The sequence below is a fragment of the Hemitrygon akajei genome, unplaced genomic scaffold (assembly GCF_048418815.1).
Source record: "Hemitrygon akajei unplaced genomic scaffold, sHemAka1.3 Scf000082, whole genome shotgun sequence".
Taxonomy (NCBI): Eukaryota; Metazoa; Chordata; class Chondrichthyes; order Myliobatiformes; family Dasyatidae; genus Hemitrygon; species Hemitrygon akajei.
The window spans coordinates 1,052,860-1,078,821 of NW_027331968.1; the positions used below are offsets into that span (position 1 = coordinate 1,052,860).

A 25,962-nucleotide genomic window follows, 5' to 3' on the forward strand; every position below is an offset into this window, starting at 1 on the left:
GATCTCACAGTGTCTCCGGAACCTGACAGGGGTGTGTCGGATCTCACAGTGTGTCTCGACCCTGCCAGCTGTGTCTGGGGTCTCACAGTATGTCAGGATCCTGCCAAGAGTGTGTGTCGACTCACACTGTGTCAGGAACTGTCTCACAGTGCATCAGGATACTGTGAGGTGTGTTCGGTATCTCACAGTGTGTCAATACCTAGCAAGAGGTGTGTGATATCTCACGGTGTGTCAAAACCCTGCCAGAAGTGTCTGGCTCACACAGTGTGTCAGGATCCTGTTAGGTGTGTGTCGGGTCTCAAAGTGTGACAGGACCTTAACAGGCATGTGTCGGCTCTCACAGTGCGTCAGGACCCTGTCAGTTATGTGTGGGTTCTCAGAGTGTGTGAGAACCCTAACAGGCGTGAGTGTGTCTCACAGTGTGTCAGCAACCTTTCAGGGTTGTATGGGGTCTCGCAGTGTGTCAGAACCCGCTGGAAGTTGTGTGGGGTTACAAAGTGTTTTAGGACACTGTCAGGGATGTGTGGTGTCCCACAGTGTGTCAGGACACTTTTAGGTGTGTTTGGGGTCTTACAGTGAGACAGGATCCTATCGGGGGGGTGTGGGGTCTCACACTGTGTCGGAACCCTCTCTGGGTTATGTGCGGTTCACAGTGCGTCAGGACCTAACAGGGGTGTGTGGGGTCTCACAGTATGTCAGGACCCTGTCAAGAGTGTGTGGGGTATCACAGTGTGTCAGTACCCTGTCAGGTACGTGTGGGGTCTCACAGTGTGTCAGGACCCTGTCCGGTGTGTGGGGGCTCTCACAGTGTTTTGTGACCCTCTCAGGGCTGTGTGGTGTCTCACAGTGTGTCGGAACCCTGTCTGGGGTGAGTGGGGTGTGGCAGTGTTTCGGTACCCTGTAAGGGGTGTATCGGATCTCTCTGTGGGTCCAGACCCTGTCTGGGGTGTGTCTGCGGTCTCACAGTGTGTCAGTGCCCTGTCAGGGATGTGTGGGATCTCGCAGTGTGTCACTTCCTTGAAAGGGGTGTGTGCGGTCTCACAGTGTGTCAGGACCCTACCAAGTGTGTCTGGGGTCTCACAGTGTGTCAGGACCCTGTCAGGGGTGTGTGGGGTCTCACAATGTGTCAGGTCCCTGACAGTGGTGTTTGGATTCTCACAGTGTGTCAGGACATGTCTGGGGTGTGTGGGATCTGACAGTGTGACAGTACCCTGTCAGGTGTGTGTGGGGTTTCACAGTATGTCAGGACTCTGTTAGGGATCTGTGGGGTTTCATTGTGTCAGTACGCTGTCAACTGTGTGTGGGGTCTCGCAGTGTGTCAGGGCATGTCATGTGTGTGTGGGGTCTCACAGTGTGTCAGGGCATGTCATGTGTGTGTGGGGTCTTACTATGTGCAGGAACCTATCAGGGCTTTGTGGGGTCTCACTGTCTGTCAGGGGTATGTGGGGTTCACAGTGAGTCAGTACGTAACAGGTGTGTGGGGACCCTGCCTGGGGTGCATCTAATCGCACTTCCTGTCAGGACCCTCTTAGGGGGGTGTGAGGTCTCACAGTGTGTCAGGACTCTGTCAAGTTTGTGTGGGGTCTCACAGTGTATCAGGAACCTCTCAGGGGCGTATGGCGTCTCGCAGTGTGACAGGAATCTGTCAGGGGTGTGTGAGGTCTCTGTGTGTGTCAGGACCCTGTCAGCTGTTTGTGAGTTCTCACAGTGTGTCTGTGCCCTGGCAGCTGTGTGTCAGGGGTCTCACCGTGTGTCACGACCCTTTCAGGTGTGTGCAGAGTCGCACGGTGTATCATGACCCTGTCAGCGTTGTGTGGTGTCGCACAGTGTGTCTGGACCCTGCCAGGGAGGTGTGGGGTCTCACAGTGTGTCAGGAATCTGCCAAGTGTGTCTGGCGTCTCACAGTGTGTCAGGATCCTCTCAGGTATGTGTCGGGTCTCACAGAGTGACAGGACCCTAAAAGGCATGCGTGGGTTCTCACAGTGTGTCAGGACCTTGTCTGGTTTTGTGAGGTCTCACACTGTGTCGGGACCCTAATAAGCGTGAGTATTTCTCAAAGGGTGTTAGGACCATGTCAGGAGTGTGTGGGGTCTCACAGTGTGTCAGGACCCTGTCAGAGGTGTGTCAGGTCCCACATTCTGTCAGGATCCTCTTAGGGGTGTGTGGGCTCTCACAGTGTAACAGGTCCCTGTCAGGTGTGTGCGGAGTTCACAGTATGTCAGCACCCTAACTGGGGTGGGTAGGATCTCACAATATGTTAGGACCCTGCCAGGGGTGTGTGGGGTCTCACAGTATGTCAGGACCCTGTCAGGGGTGTGTGGGGACTCACAGTTTGTCAGGAACCTGTCAGGGGTGTGTGGGGTCTCACAGTGTGTCGGAACCCTGTCAGGGGTGTGTGGGGTCTGACACCGTGTCAACGCCCTACCAGGTGTGCTTGGGGTCTCAGGACCCTGTCAGGGAGTGTGTGGGCATTCCAATCAAGTATTCGGGAGAAACAGTAAGAAAACCTAGATTTTTGAAATGTTTAGAGAATGTGACAGTGGTAGAAATAATGTTGTTCAATAATCAGGGAGAGAATATGTTTCATATTCCGAAATAGATGTGGGAATTTCACTGCCGTGACAGTTCCCTCGGCAAACAGCATGAAGAACATTGAAGAACAAGTTTGCAGGCAAATTGTCGAGAATTACCAAATCCTTAGTGCAGGAAAATGGAGGGGTTTTATTGTCTGAATGTGGACTGGAAAAGCATTAACACTGGTGACAGAAACGAGAGCAGTTTGAAAACTTTAGATAGATTGATAGATGGATACTTTATTCATCCCCATGGGGAAATTCAACTTTTTTCCAATGTCCCATACACTTGTTGTAGCAAAACTAATTACGTACAATACTTAACTCAGTAAAAAATATGATATACATCTAAATCACTATCTCAAAAAGCATTAATAATAGCTTTTAAAAAGTTCTTAAGTCCTGGCGGTAGAATTGTAAAGCCTAATGGCATTGGGGAGTATTGACCTCTTCATCCTGTCTGAGAAGCATTGCATCGATAGTAACCTGTCGCTGATCCCATTTCAAAACTAACATCTTTTGGACTTTGTTCTTGGAAATGAAACAGACTGAATGAGGGTGTTGGCCAAGATTCCTTATATTACTGTTCAAGGGCATCGAGTTATCAGTTAAAACATGGGCTAATGTAAGATTAATAATTTTTATAATACCTTCTTTGCTTCGCTCTCTCCTCTGTTAAATGTGCAGTTGATTGATCCAACTCAGTCTGCGATGATGAAACCTTACACTCACTTGAGCCCATGGACTGCCCCGGGCTCCATTTTCACCGACACAATGTGCTTACGGATGTAGTGAGTTTCTTATCCAGACGGTCACAATGTAATTAATTACTATATTATTTATAGATATCTTCAGTACTTTCCACCTCTTTGCCGCAAGCTCACAACGCTCGGTTTCTCTGCCCTAACTCCCATCTCTCACACTTCCACAGTGTCCATCAAACATCACATCAATTTCAGCTTCTGTGGACTGAGCTGAGGATTTGAACCCCATCACACCCTCACTAACACTGTGTCCTGATGGAATTCCCAGGATTATTAAGTGGGAAATTGAACGGGATAACTTTAGCAGTATTTGCACTAAGACGTTGCAGATGTGAACAGAGTGGGTTTCATATGCTGCTATGAGAATAAACAGACTAGTTGTAGTGTTAACACGAGGAAATCTGCAGATGCTGGAAATTCAAACAACAACACACACACAATGCTGGTGGAACACAGCAGGCCAGGCAGCATCGATAGGGCGAAGCGCTGTCGACGTTTCGAGCCGAGACCCTTTGTCAGGACTAGTTGCAGTGTTACCTGCTTTTCTCATTAAATGGATGCTGTCACTGTTATTCTGCTACGGGAACTTCAATGGATTCCCAATTCTAAAAAAAAAAATGATAACCTGTAGGAGCTGAGGGAGTTTAGAAAAGTGATTTAGGATGAGGGCTATTCCGGGGGTTGGGTGGTTGTAGGGATATAATTTCACCTTTCGGAGTAAGAAATTTCCCATAGTTTTGGTCCTCAGATTGCCCTCTTCTCCATTCTGACCCCGGTGGAGGGATCTGTAGTTGCAGGACCCAGAGAGGAGTGATCCCTTTCAGCAAAGCCTCCAACTCTCTGCGTTTTTCCTCATACTGTACTGTGAAAACTCTCCCTCCAGCAAACATTTTTCCATGTGTCTCACTGTGCGCTGTGTCACGGTGGAACATTTACCCGATCAAATCCCCGTGACTCAACAACGACATGGCCCTATACAACATCAAACTTACCTTTCAGTTCCCTGGGAATCTCCGGTACGGGTCGACGGACCGGAACACAACCTGTTCAGATTTAAACAATTTGAGGAATTGAAATGTGTCAAGTTATTAAGTATGTAATTCTTGATTCCAAAATTAAATTAGTATCTGATATTATCTCACCATGTTCCTGTATTTCTTTCAGTATTTTGTCAAACTTTGGGACTCCAATCCTCATTTTCACAAAGGTTTCCCACATCACCCTCCGGGCGCGGGAGCCTTTCTCCATCACCAGGCTCAGGAGGAGTTTAGAACTGTCCGCCCGCTCTCCCTTATCAGCGAGATCAGAGATTTTCTGTGAAGAGTAACGGAGAACATATTGGGGACTGACAGATTCCACAGAGAATGAGAAGTAAATGATGTGCTCTGTAACTGGATCACACTGAGCAGTCACCCGGACGGGTGCTGATGCTGTCTGGACATGGACTGTACATTCTGAGTGCAGAGCACACGGAGAGACATTCACTGTGAACCTGGTCCACCAGTCAATGAGATCCTGGCTGGTCTGTGACCTCTTCATTGTCGTAGCTTCAAATCCATAAATAATTCCTCACCGGATCTGACCGTGTAAAATAGAAATCATAAAATGACGATCACAGATGAAGAAAGAAGTCAGGCAGGTTTTTATAACAGAGTGAGCAGTCTCGGAGAAGTTGCAGAAAAGATGATGTGATTCATCTCCTCAGTCCGCCAGTGTCCAACATGACAGCAAATTACCGGCTGACACCTGAAACCTTTCCTTTGCCTTTTCCAGTGGAGGTTTATTCAGTAATTACACATGACAACACGGTAGTGTTACCCGATCCACACTGTTTACAGCTACAGATTTTAAAAGACTCATCTCCACCCAGAACAGAACACACTGGAGCTCCTGTGGCATCCAATGTTAATGCCCCGGTTCTCACTGACATCCTGCCGTCACGCCGCACGGTCTTTTCAAAATGAAAATTCCTACCATATTTCCATTTAAACTCCTTTATTGCAACCTCATACAGTTGTTCCCTGCTCCTCCCGCTCTGAGCATTGAGCCGCCACTGTTGTGTTTGCACCTCTTTCAATCATTCCTTCTGATTCAAATCTGGTCAGACCCCACTCGGAGTACTGTGCTCATTTCTAGTCGCCTCACTACAGGAAGGATGTGGAAGCCATAGAAAGGGTGGAGAGGAGATTTACAAGGATGATGCATGGATTGGTGAGCACGTCTTATGAGAATAGGTTGAGTGAACTGGGCCTTTACTCCTCAAAGCGACAGAGGATGAGAGGTGACCTGATAGAGGTGTATAAGATGATGAGAGGCATCGATCGTGTGGATAGTCAGAGGCTTTTTCCCAGGGCTGAAAAGGCTGGCACAAGAGGGTGGTGAGTGCGTGGAATGGGCTGCCGGCAATGGTTTTTGTATGTTTCTATACCTATTTAAACTCATTTATTGCAACCTCATTTAATTGTTACCCGCTCCTCTTGCTCTGAACATTTGGCTGCCACTGGGGGTATTTACACCTCTTTCAATCATTGCTTCTGATTCACAGTTTTAAGAATTATATATATTTATTTCTGATTTGTTTTTATGCTTTATTATCCGATGAGTGAGAGTTCCGACACCCAACAGTCCTGTGATGTGTGAAAATTCAAACCCATTCTCCCTCCCACTCACCCGATGTTCCTCTCTGCTGAACTGATTCTCGGCCGTTAACGCCAGGCTCACTCCGTGCACCCCTCCTTCCATCGCCTGCTCCAGCCTGTCCCGGTAGAAGTCCGTCAACTGCAGCAGCTGGAAATCATCCCAGCTTGCCAGGAGCTCGGTGATCACTGAGCTCGGACCTGTGGGGAAAATGGGGAAAAATTAAAGAAATTACTGACACTATATTGGGCAGCAACTTTCTCTCTCGAACCTAAAGATCACCAAGCTCAGTTCGAAATATATATATGGGGGGAAGGAACGGGGCTTTGGCTGGTGGGGGGGGGGGTGCGTGGTGCCGGTCGGGCTGGGTGTTTGGGAGAGGTTATTGAAGGCTAGTCTTCCGTGTCTCTGCGAATATACCTCCCTGTTTGGAAAGGACTCTGCTTATTGCTGAGAATATCACCATCACTCTCCTGGTACTGCCCATCACCACTGCTTTGCTCTGGGTTACTGTCTGCCTGCCTGGTCAACCCCTTCCTCAGAAAATCTCTGGGATATCTCGCAGAATGCTGGAGGTACTCAGCAGGTCAGGCAGCGTCTATGGAGGAGAATAAACAATCAATGTTTCAGGCCAAGGCCCTACATCGGATTGGAAATGAGGGGACGGAAATTCTAGATATTGCCACATTACTTCGTATTCCCCTGGTCATGATCGAAAACGTCATATGTTTATTCCTCTCCATGGATGCTGCCTGACCGGCTGAGTTCTGCCAATATTCTGTGTGACTTTGCGTTGCCCAAAACTTTCAGCATCTGCAGAATGTCTTGTCTTCTGGAGTAACTCGCTATTTTAATGTGCATCACCATCTGTCAGAGGAGCAGGAGCAGACGGTAAATGTACTCCTTCCACGTGTGACTGTGTTTCCCCCAGAGATGTTAACTCTCTCTCTCATCTCTCTGCTCCGTTTTCACAAATCGTTTGTGAATTGCAGATATTGAATTAAACCCAGAACAGAATCATCAGAGTGTTTATAAATTAAAATAATTTGCCACAATACCCGTGTCCTTTCCCGATGTGGACATCAGTGGAACTCCTCCAATGCCCGCACCTTGATCCATTTTGAGAACAGGTGTGATTAGTTTATGCTGCTCTGTAACAAAAAAAAAAATAACAACATGTGGGTCAAACATTAATTGGCAATATTAGCTGCAAAACATCTTTAAAATAAGTAAAACAAAATACTGGAATCATTCAACAAGACAGTCAGTATGTTAACATTTCAGCTGGGAGACACTGTATCAAAGCTGAGCCTGAGTGTAGGAGCCATCTATCTGTTTTCTACCTGCATTGTATCCTGCGTTGCTTAATCATGATATTTATATGGTAACTGTTCGCATCAGTGGGGGTGTGGTCAATGTGAAGGGAAATCTGTTACATATTTGCTGGATGTCATATCTTTTGTTATTATCCTCTCAAATCCGCTGACATGACATTTGCGATTGTATGTTTGCTAATTGCTAATAAGGGATCGAATACATATCATCAACATTTGTAACAGTTATCATTGAAACTGAGGGGACGTCATGCAAGTATAACAAATCGTCGGGGGTCGCCAGTAATGACAACTTGAGTTCGTTAGAAATCACGCTACATTCACAACAGGTGTCTCTCAATCTGTCGTTTATTTTAAATATTCTGAGGTACTTGAGTGTATTGACATTAAGGAAGAGGATGTGCTGGAGCTTTCGAAAGGTATTAAGTTAGATATGTCTCCAGGACTGTCGCAGATATATCCCAGGCTACAGTGGGAAGCGAGGGAGGAGATGCTGAGCCGCTGACAATGATCTTTGCATCATTAATATGCTGGGGAGAAATACTAGAAAATTGAAGGGTTGCAAACCTTGTTCCGTTGTACAAGAAAGGGACTAGAGATAACCCAGCAAATTATAGAGCAGTAAATCTTACTTCAGTGATGGGAAAATTGTGAAAGAAGATTCTTCGAGGCAGGATTTATGAGTATTTGGGGACACGTAATCTGACTTGGGACAGTCAACATCACTTTGTCAAGGGCAGGTCATGCCTTACGGACCTGATTGAATTATTTGCGGATGCAACAGAACACATTGACGAAGGTAGTGTAATGGAAGTAGTGCATATGGATTTTAGTTAGGCATTTGATAAGGTTCCGCAGACAAAGCTTTTTCAGACAGTAATGAGGCATGGGATCCAAAAGACTTTGCTTTGTGGATCCAGATTTGGCTTGCTCACAGAAGGCAAAAGATTGCTGTAGATGGTTCGAATTCTGCTTTTAGGACCGTGACCTGCGATATCAAATTTGAAGACAGAGTTTATTATTAATGGTAAAATTCTTGGCAGTGTGGAGGATCAGTGAGATCTTGGAGTTTGTGTTCATTAGACACTCAAAGCCGCTGCGCAGGTTGACAGTGTTTTAATGTGTATGGTTTGATAGCGTTCATCCACTGTGGGATTGAGTTCAAGAACTGTGAGACATTGAAACACTGAAACACAGAAACCCTACGGCACAATACAGGCCCTTCGGCCTAGAATGCTGTGCCGTACATGCATTTACTTTAGAGATTACCTCTGGTTACCCATAGCCCTCTATTTTTTCGAAGCTCAATGTTCCTATCCAGGAGACTCTTAAAAGACCCTATCGTATCCGACTCCAGCACCGTCGCTAGCAGCTTATTCCACGCACTAACCACTTTGCGTAAAAAAAACTTAGCGGTGACATCTCCACTGTAACTACGTCCAAGCATCTTAAAACTGTGTGCCCTCTCGTGTTAGCCATTTCAGCCCTGATAAAAAGCCTCTGACTATCCACACGATTGTTAAAGCTATGTAAGAACTTATTTAGACCTCAATTGGAGGACTGTGTTGAGTTTTGCTCACCTCACTACAGGTAGGATGTGGATACTGTAGAGAGAGTGCAGAGGAGATTTACAAGGATGTTGCCTGGATCGGAGAGCATGCCTTCTGAGAAAACGTTGTGTGATCTTGAGCTTTTCTCCTTGGAGCGACGGAGGATGAGAGGTGATCTGATAGAGGTGTATAAGATGATGAGAGACATTGATCTTGTGGATAGACATAGGCTTTCTCCAAGGGCTGAAATGGCTAACACGAGAGGTTATATGTTTTAATGTGCTTGGAATAAGGTACAGGGGAATGTCGTGCAGCTCCTGGTGGGTGCATGGAATGCACTGCCAGCAAGATGTTAGAGGAGGACTCAATAGGGTCATTTCAGAGACTTCTAGATAGGCACAGTGACATGGAAAAGTTTGGGATCCCCGGTCAAAATTTCTGTTACTATGAATTGCTAAGCGAGTAAAAGATTAACTGATTTCCAAAAGCCATAAAGTTAAAGTTGACACATTTATTTAATATTTTAAGTGTTACAAATCAGCAACAATGAATATATAATTGAGCCAGGTTTTTCTTATAAGAAATAAAACATTTATTAAACACAGTAAAAACCCACAAGTAAACAAACGACTTACATAACCGGAAGTCAGCTGCCATACGGCAGCTCGAACAGTTCTTAAAGCGGTAATGCGAAAACAGTTCATAAAGTAATAATGCGAAGGTCCAAAGTTTTACACAGGCAGTTAAAAGGAGAGACTTCTTGAAAGGTGTTAAATTCTCTTTCGCTGTGTTACTGCTGATCCCAGCTGCAGTATGCTTTTCCCGGAGGATTTACGATCGAAGGAAATAAATGGCTTAAAAGGCACTGACCTTTATTTGCCGAAGCTTTGTATCCAACTCACTGCTCTTTTTTATTGGCAACGCATGAATTATCACGGACACAAGTTATTACTTCCTCGTGCGAAGATTAAACAAAGGTCGAATCTGTTTCACCGTCGACATTAGCTTTCCAAATCCTTCAGTATGTCCGAACTCTGATGAATCTTCACTCTCCACTGACTTTACTGGCAGTAATATATCGAAACTGCCAACAATAACCTTTGAGACTTAAGGCAGAAAATAAAACTCCACTTTTATACGAAAACTGCCCACGTCACAGAACTGCCCACGTCATGGGGTTCTCCTTTTATACCCGGTTGGAAAATACTATCACATGACTCTCTCACTGGCGGGAAAATGACGTCACTCCCCATCACAAGACCATTACCTCATCTCCTGCATAATATCAATTATATCATGGTCACGTGACAGCTACACGACACCCACGGGTACTTAACATTAGCAAGAGTACTTTTTTTTATTTCCATCTTTTACAGTTTCAAAATAACAAAAAAGGAAAAGGGTCCGAAGCAAAGCTTTGGACACCCTGTATGGTCAGTACTTAGTAACAACCCCTTTGTCATATATCACAGCATGTATAGGCTTTCGGGAGCCAGTTAAGAGTTTGGGGGGCTTTCGCCCATTCTTCCTTGCAAAAGGATCCTAGTTTTGTGAGATTCTTGGGCCGTATTGCATGCACTGCTCTTTTGAGGTCTATCAAAGATTTTCGATGATATTTAGGTCGGGGGATTGTGAGGGCCATGACAAAACCTTCAGATTGCGCCTCTTGAGATAGTTCATTTGTGGATTGTGATGTGCGTTCAGGATCATTATCCTGTTGTAGAAGCCAACCTCTTTTTTACCTTCAGCTTTTTTACAGTCAGTGTGATGTTTGCTTCCAGAATTTGCTGGCATTTCATTGAATTCATTCTTCCCTCTGCCAGGGAAAGGTTCCCCGTGCCACTGGCTGCAACACAAGGCCAAAGCATGATCGATCCACCCGCGTGATTAACAGTTGGGGAGGTGTTCTTTTCATGAAATTCTGCACTGGAGAGACTTGTTCTAGAGCAGATCTGGCCTATTGCTAGGCCACAGTTAGACCCCCTCCAGTTCGCCTACCAGCCCCGACTAGGAGTTGAGGATGCCATTGTCTACCTGCTGAACCGTGTCTAAGCCCACCTGGACAAGCCGACGAGCACGGTGAGGGTCATGTTTTTTTACTTCTCCAGTGCGTTCAACACCATCCACCCTGCTCTGCTGGGTGAGAATCTGACAGTGATGCAGGTGGATGCTTCCCTGGTGTCATGGATTATTGATTACCTGACTGGCAGACCACAGTACGCGATCTTCCAACACTGTGTGTCAGACAGAGTGGTCAGCAGCACTGGGGCTTGGCAGGGAACTGTCCTGTCTCCCTTTCTCTTCACCATCTACACCTCGGACTTCAACTGCAACTCAGAGTCTTGCCATCTTCAGAAGTTTTCTGATGACTCTGTCATAGTTGGATGCATCAGCAAGGGAGATGAGGCTGAGTACAGGGCTACGGTGGGAAACTTTGTCACAGGGTGTGAGCAGAATCATCTACAGATTAATGTGAAAAAGACTAAGCAGCTGGCGGTGGATCTGAGGAGGGCTAAGGCACCAGTGTCACCTGTTTCCATCCAAGGGGTCAGTGTGGACATGGTGGAGGATTACAAATACCTGGGGATACGAATGGACAATAAACTGGACTGGTCAAAGAACACTGAGGCTATCTACAGGAAGGTTCAGATCGATCTCTATTTCCTAAGGAGACTGTAGTCTTTTAACATCTGCCGGGCAATGCTAAGGACGTTCTGCGAGTCTGTGGTGGCCAGTGCTATCATGTTTGCTGTTGTGTGCTGGCGCAGCAGGCTGAGGGTAGAAGACGCCAACAGAATCAACAAACTCATTCGTAAGCCCAGTGATGTTGTGGGGGTGGAACTGGATTCTCTGACGGTGGTGTCTGAGAAGAGGTTGCTTTCCAAGTTGCATGCAATCTTGGACAATCTCTCCCATCCACTCCATAATGTACTGGTTAGGCACAGAAGTACATTCAGTCATTAGATGTAACACTGTTACATTCAGAGTTGTAACACTGAGCGTCATAGGAAGTCATTCCTACCTGTGGCCATCAAACATTACAACTCCTCCCTCGGAGTGTCAGACACCCTGAGCCAATAAGCTGGTCCAGGGCTTATTTTTCCACTTGGCATGATTAATATTATTATTTAATTATTTATGGTTTTATATTGCTATATTTCTTCACTATTCTTGGTCGTGAGGCTGTCCGTTTGTTTTTTTTTTCTCCGAACGTACCTCTGCACATTGCGGCCACAAGTTTAAGTTTAACTTCATCAGTCCACAGAACTTGTTTCCAAAATGCATTAGGCTTGTTTAGATGCTCCTTTGCAAACTTATGACGCTGAATTTTGTGGTGAGGAAGCAGGAAAGGCGTACTTCAGGTGAGGCTTTCTTCTGATTACTCTTTCATCAAGGTCATCTATTTAAAGTGATCTAAAACAATTCCATATACAAAATTCAAAAAATATTGTTTGTGTAAGCATTCATCATCATCATCACAAAACCGGAATTGCCAGCTGGGGAACACAGATTCTATCAGTTAACAGAAGACCTTTCGTCCGTGCAGTCCTTGTGTCCCGGCAATCTAAGCACCCCGACAGTGAGCGAATAATTCAGATAGCTGATCGATGAGATGGATTATATCTCTTGGTCGTTAATGTTCGCCGAGAGACGGTTGGATGGAGTTGTTGTGAAGTTTGGAGTGTATCACAGTGAATGAACCGACACCCGAACGCTCTGTGTTGTCCCTCAGACGTCCTGCCACAGGTGGCGCTGTGGGGACCTCCTGCAGATCAGAGCACAGTGCCGAACCCAGAGGATGCCGGCGGTTCTCCTGAACGGCCGGCGCTTAGGAAGGGGCGGATCTTGGGTTTGTGAAAATCAACGGTCGGTTGCAGTAGCTAAGGGCCGGGACTGAGCCAGTCTTCAGGGGGATCCGGGTTCTCCTATGCTGCAGCCCTGGTTTTATTTTTGTGCCCGAGCCGGGAATGTGGGAACAGTTAGTTATGATACCCAAGCTGAGAGAGTGGATGTGGATGAAGGGGATCTGTCCACGTGTACTGTTGTGGGGTGAACGATGGGAAGGATGCTGGGTTATTTGTGGGGTGGGGGGAGGATGTGGTCGTGTGGTAAGCGGACGCAGCGTGACCGGGGAGGACGGGTGCCGGGGCAAATCAAGTTTTAAACAACAAAGGATCTTTCCCTTTGGATCAGACAGGAGACGTGTTCTTTCAGGAAGCAACAAATCTTTTATATTAATTACAGTCTAATCTTGCTGTTAACATTGAGTTTGTTACAGAGCCCCAGAGTTTGGGAATAGCTGGGTGGTAGGACGCAGAGGGTGACGATGAGGGGCTGTTTCTTCGACTCGAGTCCCGTCTTTAGAGACGTATATCAATAATTTGGTTGAGAGTGTACAGGGTATAGGTAGTAAGTTTGCAGCAAGTAAATTTAAGTAATTACATTTTTTGAAAGATAGTAAGTATAAGCAACGCCCTCTGATTCCCTCTCCACACTCACAACTGACCAAAAGCTACTTCAGAACATGCAAGACCTTGAAATGAGCAAACACTGAGGGAATGTGAGTGGCTTTAAAGGGCTGAGCTGCTGACAGCATATTACCAGACCTGGAGAAATTGCAACTGGGTCTGACAGAGGCATAACTGGTTCTTCTGGGCACATTCAATCTCATTCCAACTGTTTCCCAACTTCCTTCGTACAGGTATGTAATGTCTAACGGGGCAATGTTTGAGTAAATGAGACTCACCAAACTTTCTCCTGACTGAATCACTGGAATCTCCGAGTCAGATGGGTCCTCTCCAGTTGATGCTTTCAGTCCTCGGGCAGGTTCACTTGTTGCTGTTCCCTCGTCTTCAGTCGTAGTTTGCTTCCAGTTGTCGGTTTTTCATCCAATAAATCTCTCACCGCAGGTCTAACTTTAACCAGACGGATAATAAAGCACATTAACAATACAAAGGAGAACAAAATATTTCTGCCTAACGAAGGTTAAATGTTGAAGACAAATATAACGATTTTAATAAACAAATCTGAAATTGCCCCTCGCACTTCACAAAGCCTGATATGGGATACGAAGGACTCATCGTTCAGTTATGGTCAGACACAAGGTGTAGGAGCAGAATGAGATGATTCGGTCCAACGAGTCTGCTCACCATTAAACCATAAGTTTTATTCCACCACCATATTCCTGCCCTCATCCTTTAACTCTGAAGCTACTGATCAATCAAGAAAATATTTAAATCTGCCATAAATATATGCAAATCAAAGCCTCAACCACACTCTGCGGCAACAATTTCCACACAGCAGCCATCTTTAGGCTGAAGAGATTTTTCTCATCTCAATGTTTAGGGAAGCGTCTTTACTCTGAGACTCTGCTCTCAGATTGCAGACTCTCCATGTCCACTGTATCGAGGCGTTTCAGCATTCAGTAGGTTTACTTCACCTCCCCACACCACTCCCACCGTCTGAACTCCACTGGGCACGTCCAGACTCATCAAATGCTCCTCATACATAAAGCCGATCATTCCTCAGATTATTCATGTGAACCTTTTTAGCAACAATTGCACTGAACACATTCCCAGGAATAACAGGCAAATTGGTACCAGGATAACTTACTGGGAAAAGTTGTGGTTTCTTCACAGTTCTCCTATCACAGAACGAGCCATTTCCATTCCCAGGTTAAATCAGGCCCATTTCAGGAAATTTAAACCATTCCAGGGTGAATGTAATAAAAACAAAACTGTAATTACCAGAAACACTCAGCAGGTAAGGAACAGCTGTGGAGAGACGACCAAATTTGACGATTCAGGTTCACACATTTCGTTAGAATTACTTCAAACATTTAAAGTTTTTACTGCAGACACCCATCATCAAAATCCGTTAGATTTCCACTGCCTGACAGACAGGTGACAGTGAGGGGGAATTTCCATACACGGTTTGAACACTGAACACCCAGACCAGAAATACTTGATCAGCACTATATAAACTTGGGCCGGTTGATCCCCTATCAAATTTACTTAGATCGAAAGCTATGATATCCCATGACCCACCCTCACAGTGTCACACAGCTGAATCTGTCACTTCCCGACGCTAGAAGCCTCGCACATCGTCCTCACATCTCACAGCAAGTGATGTATTCAGGGATATACCCACAACCAATGTCCAGGTGCCCGAGACTACCGAATCATTTGGAAGGAGAAACATCGTGTCAAATCTGTATTACTGACCTTGGCCAAATGCCAAATACTGAGAGCTCCATAGTCCGGAGTTTCCAAGGATTACATCCCAAACAGTAACTCTACCAGGACTCCTTGCTCCGATAATATGATGTAGTGTTTCGACCAATCAGAGTTCAAAAACTAACACTCCATCAACCTATGGCAGAACGGGAACCTGATGACTGGACCAATGATAGGGCTGGAAAAACTGGTCGTGTGTCACCACATACCGGGGATACGTTTACCATTGTCTCCTGCAGTTAATCTGAACTCAATTTATCATTATTTTATTATTAAACGAGGCCTTGCCCAGCACAATTGGCCATCACATTTCTTGTAGGATAACAGGAATAAAATGTTTTTAATATAAAATTTTTACTCGTTTCATCAGATTGGATGCGCGGAAGGAGAAACTGTGGAAGATTCAGTATCAGAGGTGGGACTGTCCAAGATGCTGCCCGATCTTCTGAACGTTTCCAGCATTTTCTATTTGTACTTTAAATAATGCACAACTATTTTCTGATTACAAGACGATTGTGACGGCCTAAACAAAGTTGCTCAAATGTAATGCCCACATTCAATAGTTTTCTCTTCATTCTAACACTGGGCTAATACAGTGGATAGAGTCAATGTTCACAACATCATCCCTACCCCACTATCGGTCTGTTACATCTGCTCCCGAGGCCGCTGTCTCTCACTGAGGGACCGTGACCAGAGAGCGATAAAAATGTGCACCACTCCCTGCAAGTGACATGGGCTGTTACCCTGGCAACAGAGAAAGTGGCTCTCCAATAAAGACAAACAAAGAAATAACAGAGTTACTTTAAAAGCTGTCAAGATTAACACTTCGCCATTCTGTACCGTTGAATTTAAAATTGTAATTATTGATGCGATACAGAATGGCCAGAAATTAATAAGATGGTAGATATATAACATTGAAATGGTGGGATACAGGCTGGACAGTGTCTGAACAAGATGTTTGATATATATCATTGAGGTGGTGGGATACAGACTGGACAGAGGTTGAACAAGATGGTTGATATATATCATTGAGGTGGTGGGACACAGACTGGACAGAGGTTGAACAAGATGGTTGATATATATCATTGAGGTGGTGGGATACAGGCTGGACAGTGTCTGAACAAGATGGTTGATATATATCATTGAGGTGGTGGGATACAGACTGGACAGAAGTTGAACAAGATGGTTGATATATATCATTCAGGTGGTGGGATATAGGCTGGACAGAGATTGAAGAAGTTGGTTGATATATATCATTGCGGTGGTGGGTTACCGGCTGGACAGAGTTTAAACAAGTTGTGCGGGGAATGCGCAGATGGAACCAGATGGGAAAAAAGGATCATCATTAGTTTTCTCTTCATTCTAACACAGGAATAATTCAGTACACATAGTTAATGCTCACAACATCCTCCCCAATCCTTTATCGGTCCGTTACATATGGTCCTGAGGCCACTAACTCTCACTGAGCAACAGTGACCAGAGAGCGATAAAAATGTTTACCACTCCCTACCGGTCACATGGGCTGTTATTCTGGCATGCAGAAAGAGGCCATCCAAATATGACCGAAAAAGAAAGAAACGGTCTCAATTTTAAACGCTCTGAGTCTCGTTCTGTCAAGATTAACATGGTTCAATATTACATGTACTTGTTCAAAATAAGTCTGTGAACCTTGGTTTTCAATAATTGGTGTGATCACCCCCCACCCCCCCCCCCCCCCCCCACGACACACAATAACTTCAAATAAGTGCTTCTGGTAACTGCTGATCTTCCTGCACATCGGCTAGGAGGAAGTTTAGGCCATTCTGCCTTACAAAACTGCTTCAACTCTGGGATGTTGATGGGACTCCTTGCCTGAACTGCTGCTTCAGGCCATTCCACAACATTCCTATGGGATTAACGATAGGATTTTGACTTGGACATTCCAAAAACGAAATTCTCTTTTGAAATCATTCCCCTATCGATTTACTCCTGTCTTTCGGATCATTGACTTGTTGCATTATCCAACTTGAATTAAACCAGTTGACAGACTGCTACCCTGACATTCTCTTGTAAAGTGTCTTAATATAAAATTAACACAATAGCTATTTTATAACGTTGAAACTAAAATTGTAATGTTTGTCTTTACCTTACCTTATCCTGCATTAAACAAATCCTCTGCTATTTCTAGGTAACAAACACCGATAGTGAAGCAAAATACTTGACAATGAGGAGGCAGTAGTAGTTTCAAGGATTACAGCCTAAACAGTAACTCTCCCAGGACTCCTTACTCCGGTAATATGATGCGATGTTTCGGCCAATCAGCGTTCAAAAACTAACACTCCACCAACCCATAGAAGAACAAGAGCCTCGTGATCATCTGACTGGACCAATGATCGGGCTGTAAAACCAAGACGTGAGTCAACAGATACCGGGGATACGTTTTACATCGTCTCCAGCAGCCAAACTGAACTCAATTTATCATTATTTTATTGTTAAATGTGCTCTTGCCCAGCACATTTGGCCATCACATTTCCTGTAGGCTAACAGGAATAAAACGCTTTTAATATAAAAATGAAATAATAGTGCTGGACTCTTGTTGCATCAGATTAGATTTCTGGAAAGAGAAACTGTGCAAGACCCGGAATCAGAACTGGGACTGTCCAAATTTCTCCCCGATCTGCTGAACGTTTCCAGCTTTTTCTCTTTTTACTTTAAATGATGCACAACTATTGACTGATGACAAGACGTTTGTGACTACCTGAACAAAGTTGCACAAATGCAATGCACACATTCGTTAGTTTTCTCTGCATTCCAGCACAGGGTTAATACAGTCGAGGTTTACATCATCCTCCCCACCCCACTATCAGTCTGTTACATCTGCTCCGGAGGCCGCTGTCTCTCACTGAGTGACCGTGACCAGAGAGCGATAAAAATGTGCACCACTCCCTGCAAGTCACATGGGCTGTTACCCTGGCAACAGAGAAAGTGGCTCTCCAAAAATGACAAACAAAGAAATAACAGAGTTACTTTAAAATCTGTCAAGATTAACACTTCGCCATTTTGTAACGTTGAAACTAAGATTGTAATTATTGATGCGATACAGACTGACAAGAAATTAACAAGATGTTTGACATATATCATTAAGGTGGGGCCGTACAGACTGGACAAAGGTTGAAAAAGATGGTTGATATATATCCTTGAGGTGGTGTGATACAGGTTGGACAGAGGTTAAATAAGATGGTTGATAGATATCATTCAGCTGATGGGATACAGGCTGGGCAGAGGTTTTACAACATAGTTGATATATATCACTGAGAAGGTGGGAAACAGGCTGGATAGAGGTTGAACTAAATGGTAGTTAAATAAGATAGTTGATATATATCATTGAGGTGGTGGGTTACAGGCTGGACAGAGTTTAAACAAGCTGCGCGGGGAATGTGCAGATGGAACCAGATGGGAAAAGGGATCATCATTAGTTTTCTCTTCATTCCAACACAGGAATAATTCAGTACACATAATCCATGCGCTTCAACACTGGGATGTTGGTGGGATTCCTTGCCTGAACTGCTGCTACAGGCTATTCCGTAACATTCCTATGGTATTAACTTCAGGGCTTTGGTTCGGCCATTCCAAAATTCGAAATCATTGTCTTATTTATTTACTCTTGTCTTTCCGATCATTGTCTTGTTGCATTAACCAACTTCAATTAAACTTCACGTGTCAGGCTGCTTCCCTGACATTCTCCTGTAAAGTGTCCTGATATAAAATTGACACAACGGCTATTTTATAACGTTGAAACTAAAATTGTAATTGCTGTCTTTACCTTACCTCATGCTGCATTCAATAAATACTCTGCAGGTTCTCGGTAACAAACACTGATAGCGGAAATAACTCAGTGAGGCAACACACTGCACAATGAGGAGACAGTAGGAGAAGGATTGTTGATATATAATCATTGATAAGATACAGGCACAATATGAACAACATGACATGGAATGAGCAGATACAACTATGTGGTAGAACACATCAGGGATGGTCCTACAGAAATAGACAGTTAGTGAATTACTAGCACATACTATAATATAAATGATCCTAAAGTGGAAAAGCTGGGACAAACAAATGTAACCTTTGGCATTTACCCTTAGAAATCATGCATGCCCTGTAATCCAGGAAATTTCCTGGTAAAGCTTGTCTGCACTCACTCCAAAGCCTCGACATTTTTCCCAGATTGAGGCTACGAGAACTGCATGAAATACTCCAGATGAGACCTAACTCGGTTATTAACATAACTTCCTGACATTTAATATCAGAGCCTCGACTATAACCGTAAGCATACTATTTGCCTTCCTAACCACCCTGTCAGTCTGTGCAGTCTCTTTCAGGGAGCGGTGAACTTGGACTCCAAGATGCCTCTGTTCATCTATAATGTTCAGGTTCTTGTATTTAACAGTGTACTGTCTCTTTACATTTCTCCCACCGAAGTGCCAAGTTGATAATGAAATTTCACTGAGTTTTGTGAGGTCCAGTCGAATTCATTACAAAGTTTCTAAGTACGGGAAGGCACAGATACAGAGAAACACTGACTTGTAGCAGCTTCACGGGCAAGTACGTTCAGATAACACACGGAACATAAATTATACAACTGTGTCGTTAACAATATGGAAGTGTGTTTTATGTCATTAAATTCAGGTTTTATACAATGATCAATATATAGATATATACTTCGTATCAATAACAGACATAGAAATCTCATTAACAATGCAGAGATATGTTTTATGTCCTTAACAATGTATTAACATACATTTGTGTCTATCAGTATATAAATATACATTTCGTGTCTACAAGAGAGTTGGAAATGTTGGATTTGGTCCGTCGGCCAAATTATTGACACAGTTTGGGAAAAACTGGGCTCCAAGCACCGGTCCTTACAACACACACTGCGACATCTTGCAGACCCAGGAAGGCTCTGGTTATTCCAACCCTTTAAACACACAGAGAACAGGAACCGGAGCAGGCCACTCAGACCCTCCAGCCCATCCTGCCATTCAATAAGACCTCGGTCCATTCCATCGTTGTGCCTCCCCCTCCCCCATACCACTTCTATCCCCATTTTTCCCAGACCATTGGCCCCACTTGGAGATCAACAATCTTTCGGTATTTTTCCACCGGTGGTGAATCCCTCTGCTCACCTCCACCATGGGCTCAGACATAAACCCTCCTCATAAAACCCTCCTGCCTGTACTGGGACAAACTTCCTTTGTACAGCACCGGTATCGTTTCAATAAAATCCCCCTCCACTCCGTCTTCTGCCGGGATCCCTCCCTCCCCCTGCGAGCTGACATCAAACCGATGGGACGAGCGGTTTCCTCCTACCTCTCAGCGATACACTAGACTCCGGCGGCAGGAGACGATTGACAATGTGAACCATAGATGCCCCTTCCTCTCGAAGTTAGTGAATCATTCAGACAGTTGATCGCTGAGAGAAAATAAGTTTGTTGGTCATTAAAGTTCGCCCAGATTCGTTTGGACGGATTTGATGTGGAGCTCGGGGTGTCACAGTGAAAGGGCCGGACGGCCGAACACTCTCCGTTGTCCAAACATCCTTACAGGTGAGGCGACACTTCACCTGTGAATCTTCCAGGGTCGCCTGTTGTGTCCGCTGCTCCCGATGCGGCCGCCTCCACACTGGTGACACCGGCTCCTCCGCTGTTGTGCGGGGTAGGGTTTTATTTTTAAGGAAGGAGGAGTCGATGTTCTCGTCGCGTTTTGTGCAAGTGTACAGGATTTTTTGGACGTTGACGATTTGGATGCCGTTCTTTTTTTTGTGTACAGGAGGGTTGCTTCTCTCTGAACGACGGTCATTCTCTTTCTTTGTTTCATTGTTCACTAGAGAAGAAAAAAAATCAGAGTTGTATATGGATACATGCTTTAATATTAAATTATTATTTGAACCATCCGCTAAAAGCGGGATTTCTCGGTGTCCAAACATTTTCATTCCGATTCCCATTCCCGTTCCGGCGTGTCAACCCATCGCCTCCTCTTATGCCAAAATGAGGCCACATTCAGGGTCCAGGATCAGCTCCTTATAATCCGTCTGAGTTCCCTGCAACGTGATGGCATGAGCATTGACTTCTCCTTCCACTGAAAAAAAAATTCCGCCTCACCCCTCCCTCCCTCCCACTCCCTCTCTTCCTCTGGGACCTTTCAACTGCTAATCACTTCTCCCTGGGTCCACGTCCTCATTCCTTTCTCCTATTCTCCAGCTCCTGAGCTTTCCCACCTACCTGGCTTCGTCTGTTACCTACCTGCTAGCCCTTTCCTCTCCCGCCCCGTATTTATTCAGATATTTTCCCCTTCCTTCTCAGTTCTGAGAAAGTGTCTCAACCCGAAATGTCGACTGTTTACTCTTTTCGATAGATGCTGCCTGATCTGCTAAGATCAGCCGGCAATTTGTGTGTGTTGCTTTGGATATCCAGCATCTGCAGATATCGCGGTGTTTGTGACTTACATCTCTGTTGTAGATCCAGCATTCGGCCACTGGTGGCGCTGCGTGGACCTTCGGACAAAGGCCGCGATGTTCAAACCACCAACAACGATGGCTCACCTCCTGCGAAATTCAGGCGCGGTGCCGATCGCAGCTGTCGCCGTTGTTTCTCGTTTTCGGATGGCAGTATAAGTAGCGGGTGATCCCGGGTTTGTGTCAATCGGTGGCCAGTGGCATTCGGAAATGGTCGGGCCCGAGCTGTGCCGGAGTACTGGAGGCTCCGGGCATTCTGGTCCGGCAGCCCCGGTTTTAGCTTTGCGCCCGAGCCCGGTCAGTGGGATTAGTTAGTTGTGGTTCCCCAAGCGGGGTTGGTGATTGGGGCGAAGTGGATATGTCGATGTGTGTGGGTAGAGGTTATAGGTGAACGTATGGGTATGGGGTGAGTGGTCGGACGGGACAAGTTGCGGGTAGAGGGGGAATCAGACGCTGAGAATGTATAGGCTATGGTTAGTAAGTTTGCAGCAAGTAAGTTCAAACAATTACATTTTTTTGAAAGATCATAAATATAAACAGTCCCCTCTGTTTCCCTCTCCTCACTCCCACCACTCACGACACTTTCGTGTCTTCGTGCCTTCCTTCTCTGCCCCGTCATCGTTCTCCCTCCGTATTGGACGGCTAAGAGTGAAAGGTGAAATATTTTCAGGGGACTCTGAAGGGGAAATCTTCACTCAGATGTTGGTGAGAGTGTGGCAAGAGCTGCCAGTGGATGTAGGTTCAATTTAGACACTAATGAGAAATTTGATGTGAACATAGATGGGAGGTGTATGAAGGTTAAGGTGTAGGTAGATGGAAATGGGCAGTAAAAACAAAAAAAAAAATGAGAGCACTGAGTGGAAGGGCCGAAGGGCGTGTTTCAGATCTGTTGGGCTGTGTGACTCTAATAATATTCTGATTTGTAATTTCCATAGTCAGTGCTTTGTTGCTAATGACCGAAACCAGAAATTTACAGAATGGCTGAAGAAGCTGCCCAGAGACTGTTCCTTTTGCTCAAACTCACTGGGACGACCCATCACTGAGCTGATATTCTCTTCTCCATTCTCGTTCACTCAGTCTGTCACTCAACGTGTTCATTGTTTACAGGAAATCACAGAACTCACAGAGAAGGGAATCCTGACAGAGGATTCCGCGCTCTTCCTCAGCCTAGGGATGGGGAAAGGTTCGCAGTCCCGGGAAGTGATGTGGGAATCCTTTCTGGAAATGAGGAATGGGTTGGCAAAGTTGGACACAATACTGAAAGAGGTTCTGGAGCTCGGTATGGTAAAACAACACACTGAACTGAAAATCACATTGAAACAATGTAGATGTAACAATATTGTAGAACATTGACATAGAAGATAGATTAGTATAGCACAGAGACAGGTCCTTCGGCCCACAATGATCACAGCCTCCTAGAAAACAAATGGATTAGTTATCAAACGGCTATCTACATTTATCCATTATGCATTCAAAATATACATATCCTTCTATTTTCTGCAGATTCGTGTGCCTATCTAAGAGTCTCTTCGAAGTCCCCACTGTATCCGCTTCTACCATCATCCCAAGCATTCATTCTCGGCGAATTCCTTCATTCGTTTTATATTTAAACGAACTTGCCTTTCACACATAAGTTGTCTTTCTTCTTTGAACTTACCCGCTTTCACATTAAATGCACATCCTTTGGTATTAGACATTTCAAGACCTCAGAGTCTGCCTACTCTATAAGCCTCTCATAATCTGATAAACTCTATCAAATTTCACCTCACACTCCACCGCTCCAGAGAAAACCACCCAAGTTTTTCCGATCACATGCCCTATAATCCGGTCAATATCCTGGTAAACTTCTTCTGCACTCTCTCCAAATCCTCAACATCCTTCCTAGAGTGAGGCAACAGGAACGGCACGCAATACTCCAGATGTGGCCTAACTAGAGTTTTATCAATTTATAAATTCAGGCATGTCAACTGCCTTCTCAAACACCTCATCAAATTACAAGGGGCTTTGATTTTGAATCCCAACATCTTTCTGCTCATTAACACCTGTTAACTGTCTTGCACTGTGCTGTCGCTTTACATTTGACCTACCGAGGTACAACACTTCACATTTGCCTGGATTAAACTCCATCTGCATTTTTCTGCCCATATCTGCAATTGATTTACAGTTCATCCCGCTGTGTTCTTTGCCAGTCATCCGTGCTATCCATAAGTATGTTCATCTTCAGTCAGATCGGTTATGTACATCACAAACTGCAGGGGTCACAGAACTGATCCCGGTGGAGTACCACTAATCACAGAGCTCCAGCTACAACTGGTCCCTTCAACCACTACCCTCTGTCTCCAATGGGCAGGCCAGTTCTGAATTCAAACAGCCAATTCACCACTGATCCTAAACTTTTGAATGAGACTCCCATATGGGACCTTGTGAAATGCCTTTCTCAAACATGTTAAAATGTCAACCATAGCTGTCTCTACCAATCATCCTCGTCACATTATTAATAAAATCAATCAATGTAGTAAGGCACAATTTACCGCACAGAAGGCCATACTAGCTCTCCCTAAGTAGGCTATGATTTTCCAAATACTCATAAATACTTTCTCTGGGAATTCTCCTCAGCATCTTCCGTGCCGCTGATGAGAGACTTTCCGGTCTATGGTTTCCAGGATTATCCCGGATTTCCGTCTTGAACAATGGAGCAACATGAGCTTCTCACCAGTCCTCCAGGACCTCGCCTGTGGCTGTGGAGGACGCAAAGATATTGATCAAGGCCCAAGCAATCCCTTCACTTCCCGTTCAACAACCTGGGGTATATCCCACCAGGCACGAGGGACTTATCCAAACTTAGCTGCTTAAGATATTCGACACTACCGTCTCCCACAGTTCAAAATGCCTGAGCATATTAATACTCTTGGTACTGATCTCCACATCTTCCACGTCCTTCTCCTTGGTAAATATTGATGCAAAATACTCATTATGGACCTCACCCACATCCTTTGTACCCAGGCAACTGCTCTCCTCCCCCCCCCCCCCATATTCTTGTGTGGTTCAACCCTTACCTTGTTATCCTCCGGTCCCTGATGTATGCACAGATGCCTTGGGGTTCTCTTTAATCCTACTTACTAAGCGCTTTTTCTGTGCCCTCCTGGCTTTCTTAATTCCACTCCAGTTATTTTCTGGCTTCTTTATAATTCGTCAAGAAAACCGTTTGATTCTAACTACCGAAGCTTCACCATTTCTTCCTTTTTATTCCAGACTACAACATGACCACCCTCGACATCCACAGTTCTCTTTGTCCTTCCTTCTGACTGGAACATACCTGTCCTATACTCTGTGTAGTGAAAGTTTAAGCACTTTTCACATGTTGGATGTGGACTTGCCCAAAGGTAGCTGATCCCAATTATCTCTTCCTAGTTCCTGCACGATGCTCTCATATGTAGCCTGCTCCACTTTAATACTCTTTCACAAGCTCCATGCTTGTCCTTATCTGTAGCTATCGTAAAACTTAAGGAGTTGTGGTAACTGTTTGCTCTGAAAGGATCGGTCAGCTGGCCAGGTTCATTGCCCGACGCCAGATCCAGTGCAGTTTCTGCTCTTGTTGGACAACATACATATTAATTTACGGAACCCAACCCGGACACCCCATCTAAACCACTTGCTCTGACAAGGTTTCACCTTATATTCCTTTGTTTGCTCTGTGCTGGGTCGCTTGATATAGGTGATCATGATCTTCCAATGAGCATGATTGCTTGCCATTTTTTTCTACAGAAGTGATTTTCTATTTTCCTCTCCCAGACAGTGTCTTTACACGACAGCTGACTGCAGACATTATCAATACTGTTCAGCGATTGTCTGCCTGGTGTCAGTGGTCAAATAAGCAGAACATGTGACCAGCATCGGCTGATCATACGACCATCCAGCACCTGGTCCCATGGCTTCACGTGACCCCGATTTCCGGGCTGGAAATGCATTTGCTACATCTCGCCCTAGGGTAACGTGCAGGCCAGTGAAGGGAAGACACGCCTTGTACTTCCTTCGGCAGAGACGTGTCTTGCACAAATCCATCAAGTCAACTCTCAACCTCCTATGCTGCAAACAGAATGTACAGAATGTCTCATCCAGACAGCATCATAGTTAACATCCTCTGCACACTCGATGAAGTTTCCATATCCTTTCCATAATGCGGCACTCAGAACTCAACACAATATTCCTGGTGTGATCTTACCAGGATTTCAGAGTTACTAAAATACTTTGTGACTCTTGTACTCAACCCCGGACTAATGAAGGCAACACACAATACGCCTTCTGAACCGTCCTATTAACGTGCAAAGACGCTTTGAGGGATCTTTGGATGTGGTCCCAATCATCCCTCTCT

General features: G+C 45.0%; 1 protein-coding gene across 7 annotated transcripts in view; it reads right to left on the reverse strand.

Moving 5' to 3' along the window:
- The window catches only part of LOC140722634 (NACHT, LRR and PYD domains-containing protein 3-like), a 35,195-nt gene extending 14,318 nt beyond the window's left edge, over positions 1-20,877 (reverse strand). For 2 of the 7 annotated variants that reach the window (XM_073037344.1, XM_073037338.1), the window contains exons 1-6: positions 17,225-17,343; positions 13,606-13,774; positions 7,033-7,125; positions 6,008-6,174; positions 4,480-4,651; positions 4,330-4,380 (exon numbers count right to left, since the gene is read on the reverse strand). In XM_073037344.1, coding sequence (XP_072893445.1) covers positions 4,330-4,380; positions 4,480-4,651; positions 6,008-6,174; positions 7,033-7,093 — 451 coding nt within the window. In that variant the 5' untranslated portion in view covers positions 7,094-7,125; positions 13,606-13,774; positions 17,225-17,343. Of the gene's footprint in view, positions 1-4,329; positions 4,381-4,479; positions 4,652-6,007; positions 6,175-7,032; positions 7,126-13,605; positions 13,775-14,471; positions 14,566-17,219; positions 17,344-20,446 lie in introns of those variants that run through there. The other 5 variants (XM_073037343.1, XM_073037342.1, XM_073037340.1 and 2 more) reach the window with 5 other exon arrangements.
- Positions 20,878-25,962: the final 5,085 nt, after the last annotated feature.